This window comes from Trifolium pratense, linkage group LG1 (genome assembly GCF_020283565.1).
Source record: "Trifolium pratense cultivar HEN17-A07 linkage group LG1, ARS_RC_1.1, whole genome shotgun sequence".
In the NCBI taxonomy this organism is placed as follows: Eukaryota; Viridiplantae; Streptophyta; class Magnoliopsida; order Fabales; family Fabaceae; genus Trifolium; species Trifolium pratense.
In genome coordinates this window covers 28,769,971-28,786,855 of record NC_060059.1, presented here as the reverse complement: position 1 = coordinate 28,786,855, position 16,885 = coordinate 28,769,971, and the positions used below count along the sequence as shown (strand labels likewise).

General features: G+C 33.9%; 3 protein-coding genes and 1 long non-coding RNA gene across 31 annotated transcripts; 3 read left to right on the top strand and 1 right to left on the bottom strand.

Annotated features, from left to right (window-relative positions):
• The first annotated feature begins 1,254 nt into the window (after window positions 1–1,254).
• Window positions 1,255–2,450, top strand: LOC123897003 (polygalacturonase inhibitor-like). Its single transcript, XM_045947481.1, has one exon. It carries the CDS (start codon window positions 1,325–1,327, stop codon window positions 2,243–2,245), a length of 921 nt encoding a protein of 306 aa, XP_045803437.1. The 5' UTR covers window positions 1,255–1,324; the 3' UTR covers window positions 2,246–2,450.
• A 2,102-nt stretch (window positions 2,451–4,552) lies between these two features.
• LOC123924273 lies at window positions 4,553–10,538 on the top strand. Of its 16 annotated transcripts, none has more exons than XR_006814665.1 (13): window positions 4,561–5,155; window positions 5,677–5,754; window positions 5,898–6,005; window positions 6,133–6,191; window positions 6,817–6,965; window positions 7,516–7,558; window positions 7,693–7,809; window positions 8,040–8,102; window positions 8,239–8,321; window positions 8,788–8,835; window positions 9,424–9,504; window positions 9,584–9,725; window positions 10,047–10,538. It is a non-coding gene; the product is annotated as an uncharacterized LOC123924273 (long non-coding RNA). The 16 variants fall into 16 exon arrangements; XR_006814662.1 differs by having other exon boundaries at window positions 5,894–6,005; XR_006814658.1 differs by having other exon boundaries at window positions 4,564–5,155; window positions 5,894–6,005; window positions 6,817–6,954; window positions 8,046–8,102.
• Window positions 10,539–11,026: 488 nt separating this feature from the next.
• On the bottom strand, window positions 11,027–11,788 carry LOC123891770 (receptor-like protein 12). The gene has a single exon (XM_045941668.1). The coding sequence runs from the start codon at window positions 11,786–11,788 to the stop codon at window positions 11,027–11,029; it is 762 nt and encodes a 253-aa protein (XP_045797624.1).
• A 606-nt stretch (window positions 11,789–12,394) lies between these two features.
• On the top strand, window positions 12,395–16,072 carry LOC123902826 (CHD3-type chromatin-remodeling factor PICKLE-like). Of its 13 annotated transcripts, none has more exons than XM_045952626.1 (9): window positions 12,395–12,712; window positions 13,680–13,782; window positions 13,888–13,962; window positions 14,057–14,118; window positions 14,214–14,290; window positions 14,462–14,506; window positions 14,660–14,713; window positions 15,288–15,354; window positions 15,492–16,072. In XM_045952626.1, the coding sequence occupies exons 2-7, from the start codon at window positions 13,703–13,705 to the stop codon at window positions 14,681–14,683; spliced, it is 363 nt and encodes a 120-aa protein (XP_045808582.1). In that variant the 5' UTR covers window positions 12,395–12,712; window positions 13,680–13,702; the 3' UTR covers window positions 14,684–14,713; window positions 15,288–15,354; window positions 15,492–16,072. The 13 variants fall into 13 exon arrangements, 4 of the variants coding, with proteins under 4 accessions (XP_045808582.1, XP_045808579.1, XP_045808580.1 ...); XM_045952623.1 differs by having other exon boundaries at window positions 15,237–15,354; XM_045952624.1 differs by having other exon boundaries at window positions 15,216–15,354.
• Window positions 16,073–16,885: the final 813 nt, after the last annotated feature.

Here is a 16,885-nt window from a genome sequence, read left to right as displayed (position 1 = left end):
GTTTTAGAATGTGAAAATCCATTTGATAATGAACTATTGGTTCTAAACCTCTAGAATAATTTTATTTTTATATGATGGGCTGATGGGCAGTACGAATCAACTTTGTGGTATCATCACCCTCATTTTATTCTTTATTTTTTTTACATATATCTTCTATACACAATAATATAAATTAATCTATTGAGGGACCGTTTGACCCAACTTTTTTTAGAGCTTATGCAAACAGCAAATGCAATTTTTATATATTATTATAAGTTTTTCAAGTTAGTTTATAATAAAATAGCTTGTAAAAATATAATTTTCACTAGTGTGAACTTATAAAATAACATAAAATCTAATTTATATTGCATAAGCTCTAAAAAAAGTTAGGTCAAACGGGCCCTGAGTCTGATATGACTACAATAGAGGAAAAAAAATTATAGAAATTAATCTATCAAGTCGGTGCCCTTTAAATATTGACTCACAAAAAGAATCATTTTCTAGGTTTGCTAAAATTAGAGGTATATGTGGTTCTGAAAAGAAAAAAAAAATCAAAATTGACAAACCAAACCATCTAAAAATTAACCGATTTAATTTGGTTCGGTTTTATTTCTTTCTTTTTTTTACATTCTTGCTAACTTATAGGCAACAAAGTTTGTTTGTCTCCGAATGAAACTTTATCTTAAAGTTTAAAAAACTATCTAATAACATCTTACACTTATGCAAAGTGTTGCCTACCTCAGTATGATAATTAGTACTATCAATAATGTCATCCACCACTATCAATACTGTCATCCACCACTGGTTTACAATCTAGTTTTATCGACACTTTTGATATTCCTAAGTTTCCAAACCAATCTAGTTCTAAAAAACATTAATAACTAAACTAAACTAAACCAACGAAGATTTCATTAGTTCAAACATTTTTTAATAAAAAAAACCGCTCAAAATTGAACTGATTACACCCCTAAGCTAAAACTCTATATGTAACCTTTTTTATCAAAAAAATACTGTATATCTAGCAAATGGATCGAAAACACTAAAAAACTGTATATGTAGCTAGCTGATTTATCACCTATATTTTGACTTTAACTTTATTATACCTTTTTCTTCAAAAAAAATAAATTATTATACCTTTATTTTGACTGGCATAATTGACACTAACAAATAATCATATACAAGGAGCAATAATCTCACTTGTTTTTGACTACTCTAACATTATAACTTGCATAAATACCACTATGACATATCATCTCACATGTATGAATCCTACCTATTATATAAACCATACAAACTTCTAATAAAAAATCCAAAACACAATCAAACAATAAAACCAATTAAGAAAATGGCAACTAAGTTGTTTCTTCTTTTGATATTGCTCTCTCATGTTACATCTTCACTCTCGGAAGGATGCCACCCTCAAGATAAAAAAGCTCTTCTACAAATCAAGAAAGAACTCAACAATCCAACTCTTCTCTCTTCATGGAATCCACAAACTAATTGTTGTGACGACTCTAGTTGGTACGGTGTTATTTGCGCACCGTCTAGTAACCGTGTTTACTCTCTACTTTTGGAAGCCAACGATGAACTTTCTTCTACATTTCCGCCTTCTATTGGTAACCTACCTACCTTGGAGCACATACTTCTATACAAGTTACCAAACCTCATTGGCTCAATCCCTCAGTCTATAACCAAACTCATCAATCTCAAATCCCTCACAATCAGTGAAACCGGCATATCAGGCGCAATACCAAACTACATAGCCAAATTGAAAAGCCTTACGTTCTTGGATCTCTCCGAGAATCACCTCTCTGGGAAACTTCCCCCGAACCTCTTCCACTTGGTTAATATTGAAGCAATGTACCTTCAAAATAACAAGTTAACAGGTCCAATCCCTTCTTCGTTGGCAAGGTTGAACTCCTCGGTTGTTGACTTGTCTCATAACCGGTTTGAAGGTGATGCCTCCATGTTTTTTGGTTTCGCGAAAAAGACTGAAACAATCGACCTTTCTTGGAACATGCTTGTGTTTGATATGGGACGACTAGAGTTTCCTAAGACATTAAAACATTTGGACGTGAGCCATAATCAGGTTTATGGGAAACTCCCCGAAGGTGTGACGAATTTAGAATGGTTGGATGTGAGTTACAATAGACTTTGTGGTGAGATTCCAAAGGGTGGTATTGTGCAGGCCATGGGTAGGAAATCGTACTCGCATAATAAGTGCTTGTGTGGTTCTCCTCTTTCAAGATGCAAGAAATACATGTAAAATGGAGTCATTTCTGATGCATTTTTCTACGGAAATAAGTTTATTGCATTTCATTAATAATCAACGGAGCAAGTAAAGAAGGATATGGATGCCTTTGAGTATACCGTGTTTAAAGTGTTTTTAAAATTTGTTATTATACTTCATTAATGGTAATTAAATTTGTGAATCAGTTTGTCAACAAGAAACATGTTGGATACTTGGATCAGAATTTTTTTTTTTTTTTTGGTTTTTTTAACCCTATGGATCAGATTTAAATGGCACAACAGAAAATTAAGCCTAAAGTGTTATATTAAATGTATAATTTCATGGCAATTACTCTTTAGCGATGACGTATCGTCACACTTTTATATCCATGCTTATTTGAGGGACATTAGACTCTTTTTAGAGGTTTTCTAGTGAATAAACAAGAGAAATCAGTTCAGAATTGAAGTTACTTGGATTATAAGAAAAGCAGGAAATTATGCAGAAAAATACAGTTTTGCACTACGCTGGGGGCGTGGCTGTTTCACGCGCCGCGTAGTAGCCTGAGCTAGAAGAAGAATTTCCCCTGCTTCTATTACGCGCGGCGTGATGGCTATCACGCGCGGCGTAATACCCTGCTAGAAATGAAGAATTGCCACTGACTTAATCACGCGCGGCGTGAAGGAAGAAATCAACTACGCTGGGGGCGTGAAGGCAACCACGCGCGGCGTAATACCCTGCCTGAAGATGAACTTGCTCACTGACTTAGTCACGCGCGGCGTGAGATCTATCACGCGCGGTGTGAAGGAGAAAATTGCACTACGTTGGGGGCGTAGTCCATCTCACGCGCAGCGAAGTGTTAATTTCAGCAACCACGCGCAGCGTGGTTGCGATCTGTATTTAAGGAAATTTCAATTTTTGGAAAGGGGTTCAAAAATCCAGAGTTCATCACTACATTTCAGATATCTTGGGCAAGAATTTAGGTCTGATCCTGCATTCCAGTGGATAGATTCAAGGGATTCAGCAGCATGGGAGCTTTCACCATGAAGTTGGAGCTTGGATTGAATCAAGAAGCTATGAGGAGCTAAATCCCTTATAGAGGTTGGATCTAGGGATGAAACTTTAGCTTGTAATCTGATGTAATCTTAAGTATTGAATTGAATCTCTCTTAAAAGTGTTGTTTCATGAATGACTTTACTTAATGCATTTCAAATTTTGATCAACTTTGCAATGATCTTAGATTATAATTATGTATGAGAATATGAGTTAGAATCCGACATGAATTCATGAAGCATTTGAGTGTTTCCGGTCGAGAGATTGAAACATAGAGTGTAGCACACGATCAACGCGTTTTCAATTACTCCGTTGTCGGTAGCTTTCATCCGAAAGATCGGAGAAGTATCGACAAAGGATAGGGTGAATTTATCAAGAGATTGAGATTCACCAAATTGTTGATCCAGTTGTAACGCTTGAGTGATTCAATACGATATAATTGATTGCATGTGATTACTATAGCTTAGGTGGTTCCGATGATCCAACCTCACTTGTCTACTATTTGAATTCCAAACGTTTTCTTACATACCAAACTACTCAAACAAACCCCCAAAATGTGTGTTAATTTTAGTATGTTTATAGACACGATTACTTTGTTACAATCGCGCAATCCCTGAGGATCGATATCTTTTTATTACTCAATTGACGAAATTGTACACTTGCAAATAGTCAATTAAAAGCCTAAGAAAAATCCATTAACATCAAATGACACATTAACATTTGTTTCAGGTTCTTGATAGCCTAATTAATCAATTATCCTAACTCCTAACTATAAGGAAAAGATTAATCATCAGCTATTAATCTTCTGCAACCCTTTAGGCACACAACTAACTCTGCAATCATAATCATAAGTTCATAATAGTCAGTTCAGAATCACAATCTAATGCATCAACATCACAACACATATCATGTTGATATTTTTTTTTACACATATCATGTTGATATTTTTTTTTTGACGCATATATCATGTTGATACTTAAACAGCCAAATATTCATATTATAGGCCAAAAGATCACATTATAGCATGTTATCCATCACATTCTTACCTTGGTCATGAAAACTACAGCCTCGAAGTTGGAGAATCACAGCCATAATCTCCATATAGATAAATCGGACTGAGTCACAAACGTGGAGTCCAACGGATTGAAAGGTCTGGTGGTAACATACCTGAAATCTGATTATCCCGTAACGAGAGGTCTTGCAATGAGAAACTTGTGTTAGATTCAGACAAACAAAGTACAGAATGAACAAAGGGAGGCTACTAGGGTTCCATAATAATAGAATAGCATCTTATTATACTAAATGCAAGGCTGTTTTGGAAACCCTAATTCTATGGTGATTTGAAACCCTAATTTTTTGTCCAATTGTCACTTGACATCTTTGTGTATTAGCCAATAAAATGTTGACAACTCTAGGTTTGCATCCCTAATTCCCTTCTCCCTTGGTAACCCTAATTCCTGGCAAACCACATGTTGAGAAGTGAGAACTAGAAACTTACACATGGATAGCTACATGGAACACATGCATTGGGCCCAATAAAATATATATTTCTTTTTTCCCAATTTTTTTTTCATTTGTCAAGTGTTTTTTTCTCTCTTCTCTCTTTTCTCTCTCTCGTACTCTCTCTTTTCTCACCATCCTCACTCACACTCTCATCTCTCTTTACCCTCAACCATTCCCAATCTCTTTCTCTCTGCCCTCCCCCATCTAATCCTAACCTCCACCACCATCTACAAATCAATCACTCGTGAGAGTGATTTTTTGCCGAGTGAAAGAAGATTTGCCGGCGGGAGAGAAGTTCCGGCGAGGAGGAGGAGTTCCGGCCGAGAGAATTCTTGTGGCGGTGACACGGCAGTGCTTGGCGACGGCGGCGATGATTTCTCATTCTTTCCTCTGGTTAGATCCCTTACTTTCTATACTTTATTTATTTTATTTTATTTTTTTGTGTTGCTTTTTTTTTTTGTTAGGATAGTTGAAGATTGAAGGTGGTGGTGATGTGTGGTAGTTATGGTGGATGGTGATAGTGATGATTTTTTTTAGGTTTTTTTTGTTCTTCCCCTATCAATTTTATGCTCTGCAAAAAACCTCAACATTGAACTTAAATACGGTGGATGGTGATAGTGATGATTTTTTCACTCTTTAATGATGTTTGTTTTATTGATTGAAAATGGTGGTTTGGTTTGGGAATGATTTGTTTTGATTAATTTGTGTGTTGAAGAAGGTTGGTGTTTGAATTTGGAAATATTGATGTGTTTTTGTGGCTTAATGGCAAGCTCTCCTCTCTGTTTTGGTTCTGCCTAGCTTCCTGTTTTTTTCTCTACTCTCCTCCTCTTCCTCAGTTTTTTTGCTTCCAATTTATATACTTAATTGATGAATCTTGCATTGTTTTATTTTTACTTTTTTCATTTTTGTTTTAGGTTACACCATTTTCTTAAACTGACAATGAAGTAAAGTTCTAGATGGATTTGAATTTCAGTAGAAAGACCACTAATTGGGTGAGAAGAAATTTAGTATAACATTTTTTTTTATTTATTTGATCGAAAGGGATTTTTACAAAGACATGACTATAATATAATTGTTAATGGTATTTCATGCAATGATTTGGTTAATCTTTTTCCACTTATTTTGTCGTAGATAGAACCGTCCTCCGGTTCTATCTACGACAAACAATTTTCAGGCATCGTGTTGTTCAAGCAATGGATCCGTTGAAATCACTGAAGAAAGGATCAAATCGTTAGATCTAGAGGTTAGAAAAATTGAATTTGAAGAATTGTTACTACTACAATTGTCATGCTTTTTCTCTCATTATTATTCATGATTTCATTCTAATTTTTATTAAATTTATTGTAACGCATTAAACTTTCTATTTACAGGTGGAGAGAGCACAAGTTGAAACGTCGACGTGTAATTACCGTGAAGAAAAAACACGGAGGTTAGTTTTTGAAATTGCTGATTTATATTTTTCATGCATAAAGTCCATGTATATGATTTAGTGCAGAACTGATTATTCAATTGACTTTACAATTTTTAAAAAATTTGAAAAGTTAAGTACTATATGTATTACTATATGTTAATGTTAATTTTGTCTTGATTCATGGAATGTGGATTAATCTTTTTTGCCCTTAGAGTTTAGCATATGATTTTGTGTAAGGTTTTTCAATTGACTTTTCAAATTTGGTTGTTTGAGTTGTGAAGTTAAGTGGCACGTGTAATATATGTTGATGTTAAGCTTCCACATACTCTTTTGTTGGGTTTTTTAGTTTTAGTTTTGTTTTCAGTGAAGCATTACATATTTGGATTTTAAATGTGTATTTTAAGATCAAACAGATCATGTTGCAACTGCATACTTTGAATGTGCTTGACTGAGTTGAAACATGAGCAATCCTATCTTTAGATTGGACAGCCTGAGATACATGACTGGCAAATTCAGGATTTTCCAGCTGTAACAAATCAGAAGCATATTTTTTCTAGAATATAGGTTTAAATTGGGTCTGCTTTTTATGATTTGGTAGTCACAGTTATTAATTGACATCATTGGTTTGTATTCATATAAACAGATGGGAATAAGCGCAGTTGATTCTTCAGTTGCTGGTCTTGGTGGCTGTCCATATGCTAAGGGGGCTTCGGGAAATGTAGCTACCGAAGATGTTGTGTACATGCTTAATGCTCCCCTCTGGTTCCTTGGGTTATCACTGGTAGTTAACGAGTAATTTTTCCTTCGTAATTTTTTTGCACAAATTGTTAATTAATGAGTAACCGCGAGAAACTTGAAACAGTTGATTATTGATGAGGGAATAGAACAATTTATATACATTTCTATTAAAAATCCACTAGAGGAGTAGTGGCAGTTGCCCTCACAAACTATAACTTATATCCACCACTGGTTAACAGATTTAGTGATGACAATAGACCACAGCTCATAGACGGGTATTCTTAAATATCTTGGTTAATTAGAATTATGATCTACTGAAGTTTAGGTGGAGAATCGATTACTAGTGCTTTGTGGGCTTGTATTGTTGAATAATTGGTCTTTTGCTACTGGCAAGCCTGTGTTGCCTCTGTAAGGATTGCTACTGCCGAGCAGAAACATCATGGCGGTCTTTTGAGTTTGATAGGAGAATATGAGGCTGTTATTAATAATTTATACCCTTCTGTTTTGCCTTGTGTGGAAATACTGATATCTGAAATTGTCTTTTTCAAACTAATTTGTTTGTATCAACTAACAAGGCTTTGCAAAATATTTTTCCATCATTTAGGTATATCCAAACATGAGAGCGGCATTCATGGATATCATTTGAGGTAAGGCTCTTATATGTCATGTTTCAGCTCTATTATGTTTCCTATTTGCCTCTTTGACCTGTCATCACTTGCTTGGACAATATTGATTTTGAGTTTGCATACTTACATCATGCATTTTTAATTTGCTTGGACAGTTTGCACTCTGATTGGTCCATGCTTCAAATCTTTGCATAAGCACTATCCAGGCATCAAGTGGCATGATTGTAGACGCAAATGCAACGCAAGATGAATTGATATCTACTCCTACTACTGTAAGTCTATATTAACTCTTAACAATATTCCACTTTATTCTTTGATTAAATCTTTATTATTTTACTACTTTTTGTGTAAATTTTACAGTTTAAATTAATTCTCCTTTTACAAGTTTGATTGATTGCCTCATTGAATTGCACTTTCACGACTCATGTTTTTTTTTTGGGTTACAAATGTGTATTTTATATTTAGCCAGCCGACACCTAAAACTAATAAGCATCAATGGCAGGTACAGTTCATCACCAAATGGTTTTGGAGGAGTATCTGCGCATTTTGATGTTCCTTTGTTCAGGTAAACAATGTGGATTCATGTGCTCTTTTCTCTTTTACTTTGGAGTTTGAGTGGTATTTCTTGATTTCTATCAATTTTGTATGTTTGCTCATTTCCTATACTTTTCATGGTGTCAAATTTTGTTCTACGGATGCAGTGACGAACACACAGTCGGTTTCAAGGCCACGATGACTTTTTATACTTTATCTCCATGTTCTCTACAGCAGATCATCCCAACAAGTGAGTTTAATTGTTATCCAATTTCTCCATTTTCTTTCTTCTTTTTCTTCCGGTGTTTTTCTTCCTAATTTTGCTTGTATCATTGTTGCTTTTCATCTTTAGAGGGTAATATAAAAGTTCAACTTCAGGAAAAAAAAAGAAAAAGGATTAATCCGAAGTCCCTTACTGCACATTAAATATTGTAATCTCTTACTTTAAATTCATGCCTTAAATTTGTTAAATGATCACATGGTCTATCTTAAGAATTAACATTTCCGAATTCCAATAACCAGGGACTATGAGTGAACCTCCAATTCCCTGTTTTAAATTGTGTTTTTATTTTAACAAAAGGATGCATCTAACACTTGATAGTGGAAAATGTATTTCCAATAGAATGAAAATGATAGATATGGATTGTAAAATTTGAAATTTCTAGATTATTTGATGATTTATTTTCTAATATTTGTTGAGATTGTGTTTTTTACAGATAAAGGATGGATTAGCTTGAAAGTTTTAATCATCTGTGTTATAAGAGGTAGTTTCTCTTCTTCTATCATTTACATTATGATCCTTAATTCCATGTGTTAACAATGAAAGGTAAAAGTGGTTTTTCCATGATGTAGCTATTGGGGGTTTGTTTTGTTGGTTTGGGAGATTAGGGATCTTCCAATTAGAAACACACTAATTAAGCAACTAAACCCCTTCTTTTTTTTTTGTAAGCAACTTTTTATTCATTTTTTACTTGTGCATATAAATTTAGAACTCATGTTGGCGAATCATAATTGCTACTTTTTAGGGGAGGAGGGATAGGTATGTATGATTACTACTATTTTATAGGGATGACTACATCATCATTGATACTTTTTAGGAAGTCTTGAGCATCCAATCCTAGATTTTTGAATAACTTCTTCACTAATACACACATATTTTCTCATTGATCAAATGCACCACTCTTCTAATTTTCTTTTCTATTCATCTCCTCTTAAATAAATAAAGGGTTAGAAGAAGATAATTTTGACATGTTGAGTGTTGAAGTAATTGACTTTTTCTTAACGGAAAATTGATTGGTATTTGATTATATTTTATCTTCTTATGGTTTTTTTTTTTTGCACTTGAATTGCAGAGTATTATAGTATGGGGAAATATTGGTGGTGTTTGATATAGGTTACCTGATTATGCCTTTTTTCCTTTTGAAATGCTAGAGGTAAAAAGATTCTAACTTCTGCATTAATTTTCTCTGATGATGTCTCTTTGTGATATTTCAATTAATTGAATTTCTTTAGTTTTGTTTGGTCGGTGGAATTAGATTTTTATTGAGCATGGCTTAAGTGGTGGGGATTGAAACATAGATGAAAAACTTCTATATACACCATGCATGTTCTCATTTAAACTAATGAGGTGAAAAGTACAAGCAATACTAATGAGGTAAATTTTTTGTCACATAGGAGCAACGTGGTTCTATTTGTAACATTTGAACATCATAATTGTCTTGGCAAAATTAGCACTTTTATTGTGTGAATTATATATTTTTTTTTTTATTTATATTGAAATTTATTTTTTAACAATTAAGATTATTTTTTCTGCTTGATTGCTTGCTTTTTAGATGTTAGTTATTTTTGATTTGATTATCCATTTGATTTTCTCCATGACTATGGATAAACTATGTTCAATATAACTATATGCTGGTAACATTCAATGTAGTTATCTTTTTATCTCAGATATGATGAATTTCCAAATTTTATGCAGGGAACTTTAGATTGTAGGATATGATAGAAGATTATCAATTTGGTTTTGGGCCTTCGATCTATATGTCCTAAAGAGGGAGGGACCTGGAGTTTGAAGTTATCAACCAAATTAATGGAAAAAAGGAGCTATGATTATTTTTGAATTATTGTTTAGAGGAAGAGAGAAATAGATTGAGTCTATGTATTGATGTTTTTCTTTAAAGTATATCCTAATGCACTCTTGCATCCTTATTGTGCATTGGAACTTTTTTTTTTCTTCATATTGTCATGATAATGATAATTTATGTGGTTGTTTTTGTAAATTGAATTTGGCTTCATATGATACAATGAGATTGGCCTAGAAAAATCTTATACATTGAAGGTTGATGAGAGGAAAGGAAGGTAGAAATAATTCTCATATGTTGAAGAATACTATTTTGGAACTTGCTATCATGTCCTTCACAAAATTCTTCTATCATCACTAAAATTTCTCCTACCTATATTTTGAATAGCACTCCTATGTCCCATAGCACTTCTATCTATTCTCAAAATAGTAGTAATCTTCTTTCTATAAATGTCATGGGTCATAGAAAGTTCCATTATAAAATTCGGTGTGATGATTCTCTTGAAGTGAGTATATGGTCTGCATTTATGTTTGCAATGATCAATTATGTTTAACCCACTTAATTAAGATTAAATTATATGATGCCTTTAATTTGAAACATCCTATATTTGCAATGATATATTATGCTTAACCCACTTAATTGACAGCATTCATGATTGAAATAAATTTGGTGTTCCGCCAAATGAACCAATTTGATTAATTTTTATATGCTTATGACTAACTTCATTTGGCTCATAGCATCCATGATTGACAACAACCATGATTGTTATGTATATGACGTTCTTTCAAACCTGTGCATCGCACGGGGCGGTGACTAGTTACTTAATAAAATAAAGTTACAAGAGATTATTATGTAGCAAAACCTAGTGGACTATAACCTAATGAGCCCAATAGCATGAGCCCAATATTTTATTATCTAACAACTTGAATATTCTTATATTTCCAATGTAGTGGGAATTGTTACTAAGGATTATAAAATCTGAAATCTCTCCACTCAACTGGTTCTGATTAGCGTAAAATGTCTCCAATGTGCATATATTGCCAATGGATTTTGGGATCTTGCCTTCTAGACTGTTCCCTGAGAGATCGAGATACACAAGTGAATGCATTATGTTGCCAAAATCATCGGGAATGGTGCCACTTAACAAGTTATAAGAAAGTTCAAGGTGTTGCAATTGTGAGAGATTCCCAATTTGAGAAGGAATCTTCCCATAATAACCACCATTTGAGAGATCAAGATATCTTAAGTTACTCAAAGAGCCAATATATTTTGGAATTTGACTGCTAGTATTCAAATAACTGAGGTCAAGATATTTTAGATGTAGTAGCTCAGTTATTGAAGGATTGATTTCACCGCTCAAATATCGATGATCATAAGAACCGTGTAGATCAAGCTTTTCAACATAGCCAGTTTGATTGTTGCATTGAACTCCTTTCCATTTGCAGCAATCTGCATTTGGATCGTCCTTCCATCTGGACAGCAAGCCATATTCATCTTGAAGACTTTGTTTGAACTTGAGGAGTGCACGTCTCTCCCTCTCTTTGCACATCATTTCTTCATTCTCTGTTGCTGTGTTGAACCCAACAATGGAGAACAACACCAACAATGCATGGAATATAAGAATATTCAAGTTTCTCATTGTAATTTCTCTCACAAAATAAAATTGAGTTTCTCTAATGGAAAGTATACTCTCAAGAGCACACACATACATAGATATATAGTGCTTGAGGTCGATCTGTACAACACCATTTGCACGATGCTTCCAAGTTGTTTCCCGCTATTCAATTTTTTCACGAGATTGTACAATTTTATTCAAAGGTACATTGCACATGGTACATATTCTATTTTTAAAAGAATTGGATGGACAAGTTAATTGCCACTACAAGAAAAATGTGTTTTAGCTTCAAATTTTTTAGCGTCCGCCACGATACGGACGCTACTAGCGTCTCGTTTGAGTCTACTTGACAGACGATACTGTATTTTTATTTTTTTAAATTAATATTTAAAGTTAGCGTCTGCTTTTAGAAACGCTAAGGAGACTCTATGAAAAAATAAATTACTAATTCTTTTATTTTTATTTTTATTAGTTCATTGAGTCTGCTGTGGCGGACTCTAATGATAATTAAGTTAAATAAAAAAAAAACTTTTTGATAAGCTCTAAAAAATTTCACAAATTTTCAGTTTCCCACTTTTATTTCACAAATAATATCACTTAATTATATTTTCTTTCCCAATCCCTAACTAAAAAAAAAAAAATCCAAGATCACAATAATGGAATCTGAGATGTCGAAGAAGCTCAAACTCTTCTTCAATCTCTCCTAATCCTCCGCCATTCCTAATCCTCCGCCGTTCCTAATCCTCCGCCGTCGAAGAAGTCCTCCGCCGTTCCTAATCTCTTCAATCTCTCCTAATCCTCCGCCGTTCCTAACTCTCCTTCAATCTCTCGTTTCCGTCGAAGAAGCTCGCAACTCTCTTCAATCTCTTGTCACGCATCTCTCCTCTCCGTTGCCATCGAAGAACCTCAAAATTACTCGGTTGTTTACCATCGTTTTCACGATTCCAAGTAAGTAACTTCATCTCTTCAAAAATTTCTGCACTTCATGTTCTTTATAGTTTGTTTTTCTTAATCTCTCGTTCTTTTAATTTTGAGTTTGTGCATGGTTGGATTCACTAGCCAAAAGGGATTTTTTAAGACCTAAAATTGATTTTTGAGATGTTTTAGGGATTCACTAGCCAAAAGGGATTCTTTAAGACCTAAAATTGTGAAGTAGCTTGCGTCACTGTAACCATGTTTTTCAATTAGTGATAAAAAAAAATAGTGATATATTCCTATTAGTGATATATGAAGGAGTGGTTTCTAATAGTGATTATAATCCATTCTAACTTCAAGCTGCTCACTGTAACCATGTTTTGTTCCAAGCTGCTCACTGTAACCATGTTTTTCAATTTCAATGAAATGTAGTGTTTACCATAAAAACAAATAGTGATTATAATTGATTCTAACTTCAAACTAGTATTTATGTAGATTTTGTCTCTAAATGTGAGCTTCAATTAGAGTGATAAAATTGACTTATATAGTTTTTGTCTCTAACTATGAGCTTCATGTACCTCACAATCAACAACTCTTAAGAAATTATTAACAGTACCATGTAAGGAATGAGTTTCCTCTAAAATGTCCAACGTCCCTAGTGGTTGATAATTTCATGTTTTTCATGTAGAAAATGGATCGTAGTTGGATGTATGATAGAGTAAATCCTAATAGGTTTGGTTTGAAAGATACTTTTTTTAGTGGAGTTGGAGAGTTTGTTACAAGGCTATGGAACAACCACAATTTTTAAACCACGGAGAGATAAGATGTCCTTGTGTAAATTGCAAGTGCATTGACTTGAAGACGCCTAATGAGGTCAAATGTCACTTGTACCAATTTGGTTTTCTGCCAAACTATTATATATGGACTTGAAGATGCCTAATGAGGTCAAATGTCATTTATGTCTTTGACTGTGACATTAATTTATATATATTAGTTGCAGATAACACAGATCCACGTCCTTTAATGGAAGGCGAAGGAAACTCACTTAAAGTACTTGGTTTTAATCAAAGTCAGAGGAACACTTTCTTTCAAATTTTAATGAGGTTACATTCTAGTTATTGGTTTATGATTAGGCCTAGTCTTTCCCTGAACCCTTATGTATTAAAGAGGGTTTTTTGATAGAAATATTTGCTTTTAATCAATAACAGGTTTGGCGTCGGTGATTTTGATTGGAAGGAGTTTGCTCCACGCATAAAGCAGAAGACTTGGCACGAAATCGAAGCGTAATAATCTGATTTTCCGTTAACATGTCACATATTCTAGCACATATTCTAAATCATTATGTGCTAGCAAATTTGATCTATCTATTTTCAACAAGTATGGAAACCTTTTCATGTCTCATATTGCTGAAGATATAAATGATTCCCCTACATTCTCAGGTTATAGATCCCTTATTCTTGTCATATTTCTCATTATCATCTCTCCTATACTTTCATCTAACTTCTTTTCCCTCTCAGTCGAAACGTATCTGTAGATGGTGTTTCGAAAGAAGGACTTCAAATAGAAGATGTACTTGTTAGAATTGCGGTTCTGCTATCGATAAGGGAAAAAGTAAGTTCTTGGAAATATATTTCACTGTATATTAGTTGCTTGTTTTTTGTATATTATTGTGTCATTTTGCTTTCTTATGCACCAAGCTATCCTATTTACATTACTTCTTACTGTTATTATTTCCTCTAGTTGATGAATATGTTTCCCTTATCTTTAAATATGGAATGACAGGTGAAGTTTGCATCAGAAAATCACGGTGGCACACATATCTACAAAGTATAGCTTATGTAAAAATCAGGGTGATTCACTGTAATTCCGCTAAATTCGCCGACAATCCAAACTTGTAGTTTGTGATTTAATTTGAAATAGTGAACATATTGGATCTTGGTATGGTGGTGACTCACTTTTGTGACTTTTTCTTTTTTGCAGGTGTTTCTGCTATTTCAGGTTTAGAGCTTTCCATGTCTAAAGAACAGCACAAATGTAAGTTCCTTCTTTAAGAAATAAAAAACTATTTTTTGTTTTCAAATTCTCCTTTTGCTTCCATTTCTTCTTCAAATTTTTAATCAATGTTTTAAAAACCGAACCAGAGATCGAAACTAGGCCGGTCATGGTTTAAAGTTTAAACCCCTCAAAACAGGACAAAACCACTAAAATAATTGAACCGTAGTTAATCACCAGTTCAAGGTTCAATCGGTTGAATTGTCTGCTTCAATTTTTAAAACATTTATTTTATTGAAATAGTGATAATCTATCTTCTATTCTATGAAGTTTAAGCTTAATTACTATGTGGGGTATTTGTTGCTAAGAAATAGGCCTTTTGGATAATCTGAGTCAATTGGAAAAAGCTATCCAATTGTTTAATACACAACTTGGAGTTCTTTATTCAATCATCAACTTTTTTTTTATTATACTACATGTAGCTTACAATTGCAGATTAAACTATTTGATTTGCTTTACAAAATCCAACTTTGATGATGAGTAGTTATCAAAATGTTTGCATCAGAAAATCCCGGCACTCCACTTTTTTCGGATGACATCTTGTTACGCTATGCAGGAGGCTTCAAAGTAAGAAAGACATGGAAGGAGGAGCATGATTTAGCCTTACTGCGCGCAGTTTTGAAGTATGTCTTTTAATAGATAATTCTCTATTATCATAGCCATAGGCAATTACATTGCATTTCCACAATTTGTGTGTGTGCGCGCACGGCTACTTATGTTATCCTCCATTTATCCTCTAACATAGTTCTTTTATGTTAAGGCATGGATATGGAAAGTGGGCAGCTATAGTTGATGATAAGGATCTGAATATTCAGACGCTCATCTGTCAGGAGTTAAATATGCCCTTTATAAATTTACCGGTGCGCGGACAAGTTGGCTAAAAACCTTAAGTATAAAAACTTGATTTATGAGGCAGAGGCACCTCACAATAAGGCAGAGAACCAGATCATTGAAGCTGCTAGAGCCGAGGCTGCTGCAACACGTGCAGATGCTGATGTTGCTGCGTCAACTGCGAGAACCAGATCATTGGAAATAAAGTTTGAAGAATTCCAAAGTCGCATGATGGCTTTGGAGACGGCCTCCTGTAGTGGTCATTCTCGTTAGAGTTCTCATCCTCATTATGATAATGAATTGGATGATCAATCGGTTGATGAAGAGGAAGATGCTTCATTTTGTTGGTTGTAGACTTTGTGGGTTATTTTGATGGTAAGTTTAAGAACTATTTTGATAGGTTATATATTTTGTGGGATATTTTGGTGGGTCATATATTTTGTGGGTTGTTATTTTGATGGATGTAGACCTTTTTGTTGACATTCTATATATATGGTTATATATGAGAAATAGATGGTCGTGTTAAGAATTGATGAATTGAAATGGATGTAGACCTTTTTGTTGAGATTCTATATATATGAGAAATAGATGTTTATGTTAAGAAGTGATGAATATATATTTAAAAAAAAAAAAAAACGTCAGCTTTTAGCAGACGCTATGTAATTCAAAAATTAATATATAGCATCCATCAAGGGCAGACTCTACAGTTAGAGTCTGCCAAAGTGGACTCTACCAGTGACGTTTTATAATGCAAATATATATCTGTAGCGTCTATCACAAGCTGATGCTAGTAGCGTCTGCCTTATGTACATGTTAGTAGTGTCCCCTTGGCGTCTAACGTGACAGATGCTAAATAGCGTCTACTGGACGCAACTGTCTAGCTTCAGGCATTTAAGTGTCTATCACGACACAAACGCTAAGTAGACGCTAAGAACTACGTAGCGTCCGTTTTTGGCCATTTAGCATCTCATTTAGGCCGACGCTAAAAAGCAGTTTTGTTGTAGTGTGCTAACACTTTATTAACACTACAAGTATGTGAAGTTAGTACTGTTTTTGTTTGGTATGAGTTAAATACATAACAGTTATAATCCTTGACCTTCTGTTAGTGATTAGTATGAGTTAAACATATAACATTTCAATCAAAATATTTTTGGTTATATTAAAAAGAAGATATAACTTTCAAAACTTGATTGTCATATACAAGTGCGAAAACAGTTTCCTTGATTGCATGATGTTTAACGGACTGGAAAATATCAACTAAATCAACATTATATATTTTGGCAATAGATGCATACAAATCAACATTATTCTGTTAGTGATTAC

Bases quoted from the DNA above. Each gene is read 5' to 3' on its own strand.
- LOC123891770 (XM_045941668.1), bottom strand. From the start codon at position 11,788: ATGAGAAACTTGAATATTCTTATATTCCATGCATTGTTGGTGTTGTTC.
- LOC123897003 (XM_045947481.1), top strand. From the start codon at position 1,325: ATGGCAACTAAGTTGTTTCTTCTTTTGATATTGCTCTCTCATGTTACA.
- LOC123902826 (XM_045952626.1), top strand. From the start codon at position 13,703: ATGGAAGGCGAAGGAAACTCACTTAAAGTACTTGGTTTTAATCAAAGT. The intron at 14,291-14,461 runs GTAAGTTCTTGG...ATGGAATGACAG, and splicing joins TGCTATCGATAAGGGAAAAA to GTGAAGTTTGCATCAGAAAA. The intron at 14,507-14,659 runs GTATAGCTTATG...TCTTTTTTGCAG, and splicing joins GTGGCACACATATCTACAAA to GTGTTTCTGCTATTTCAGGT.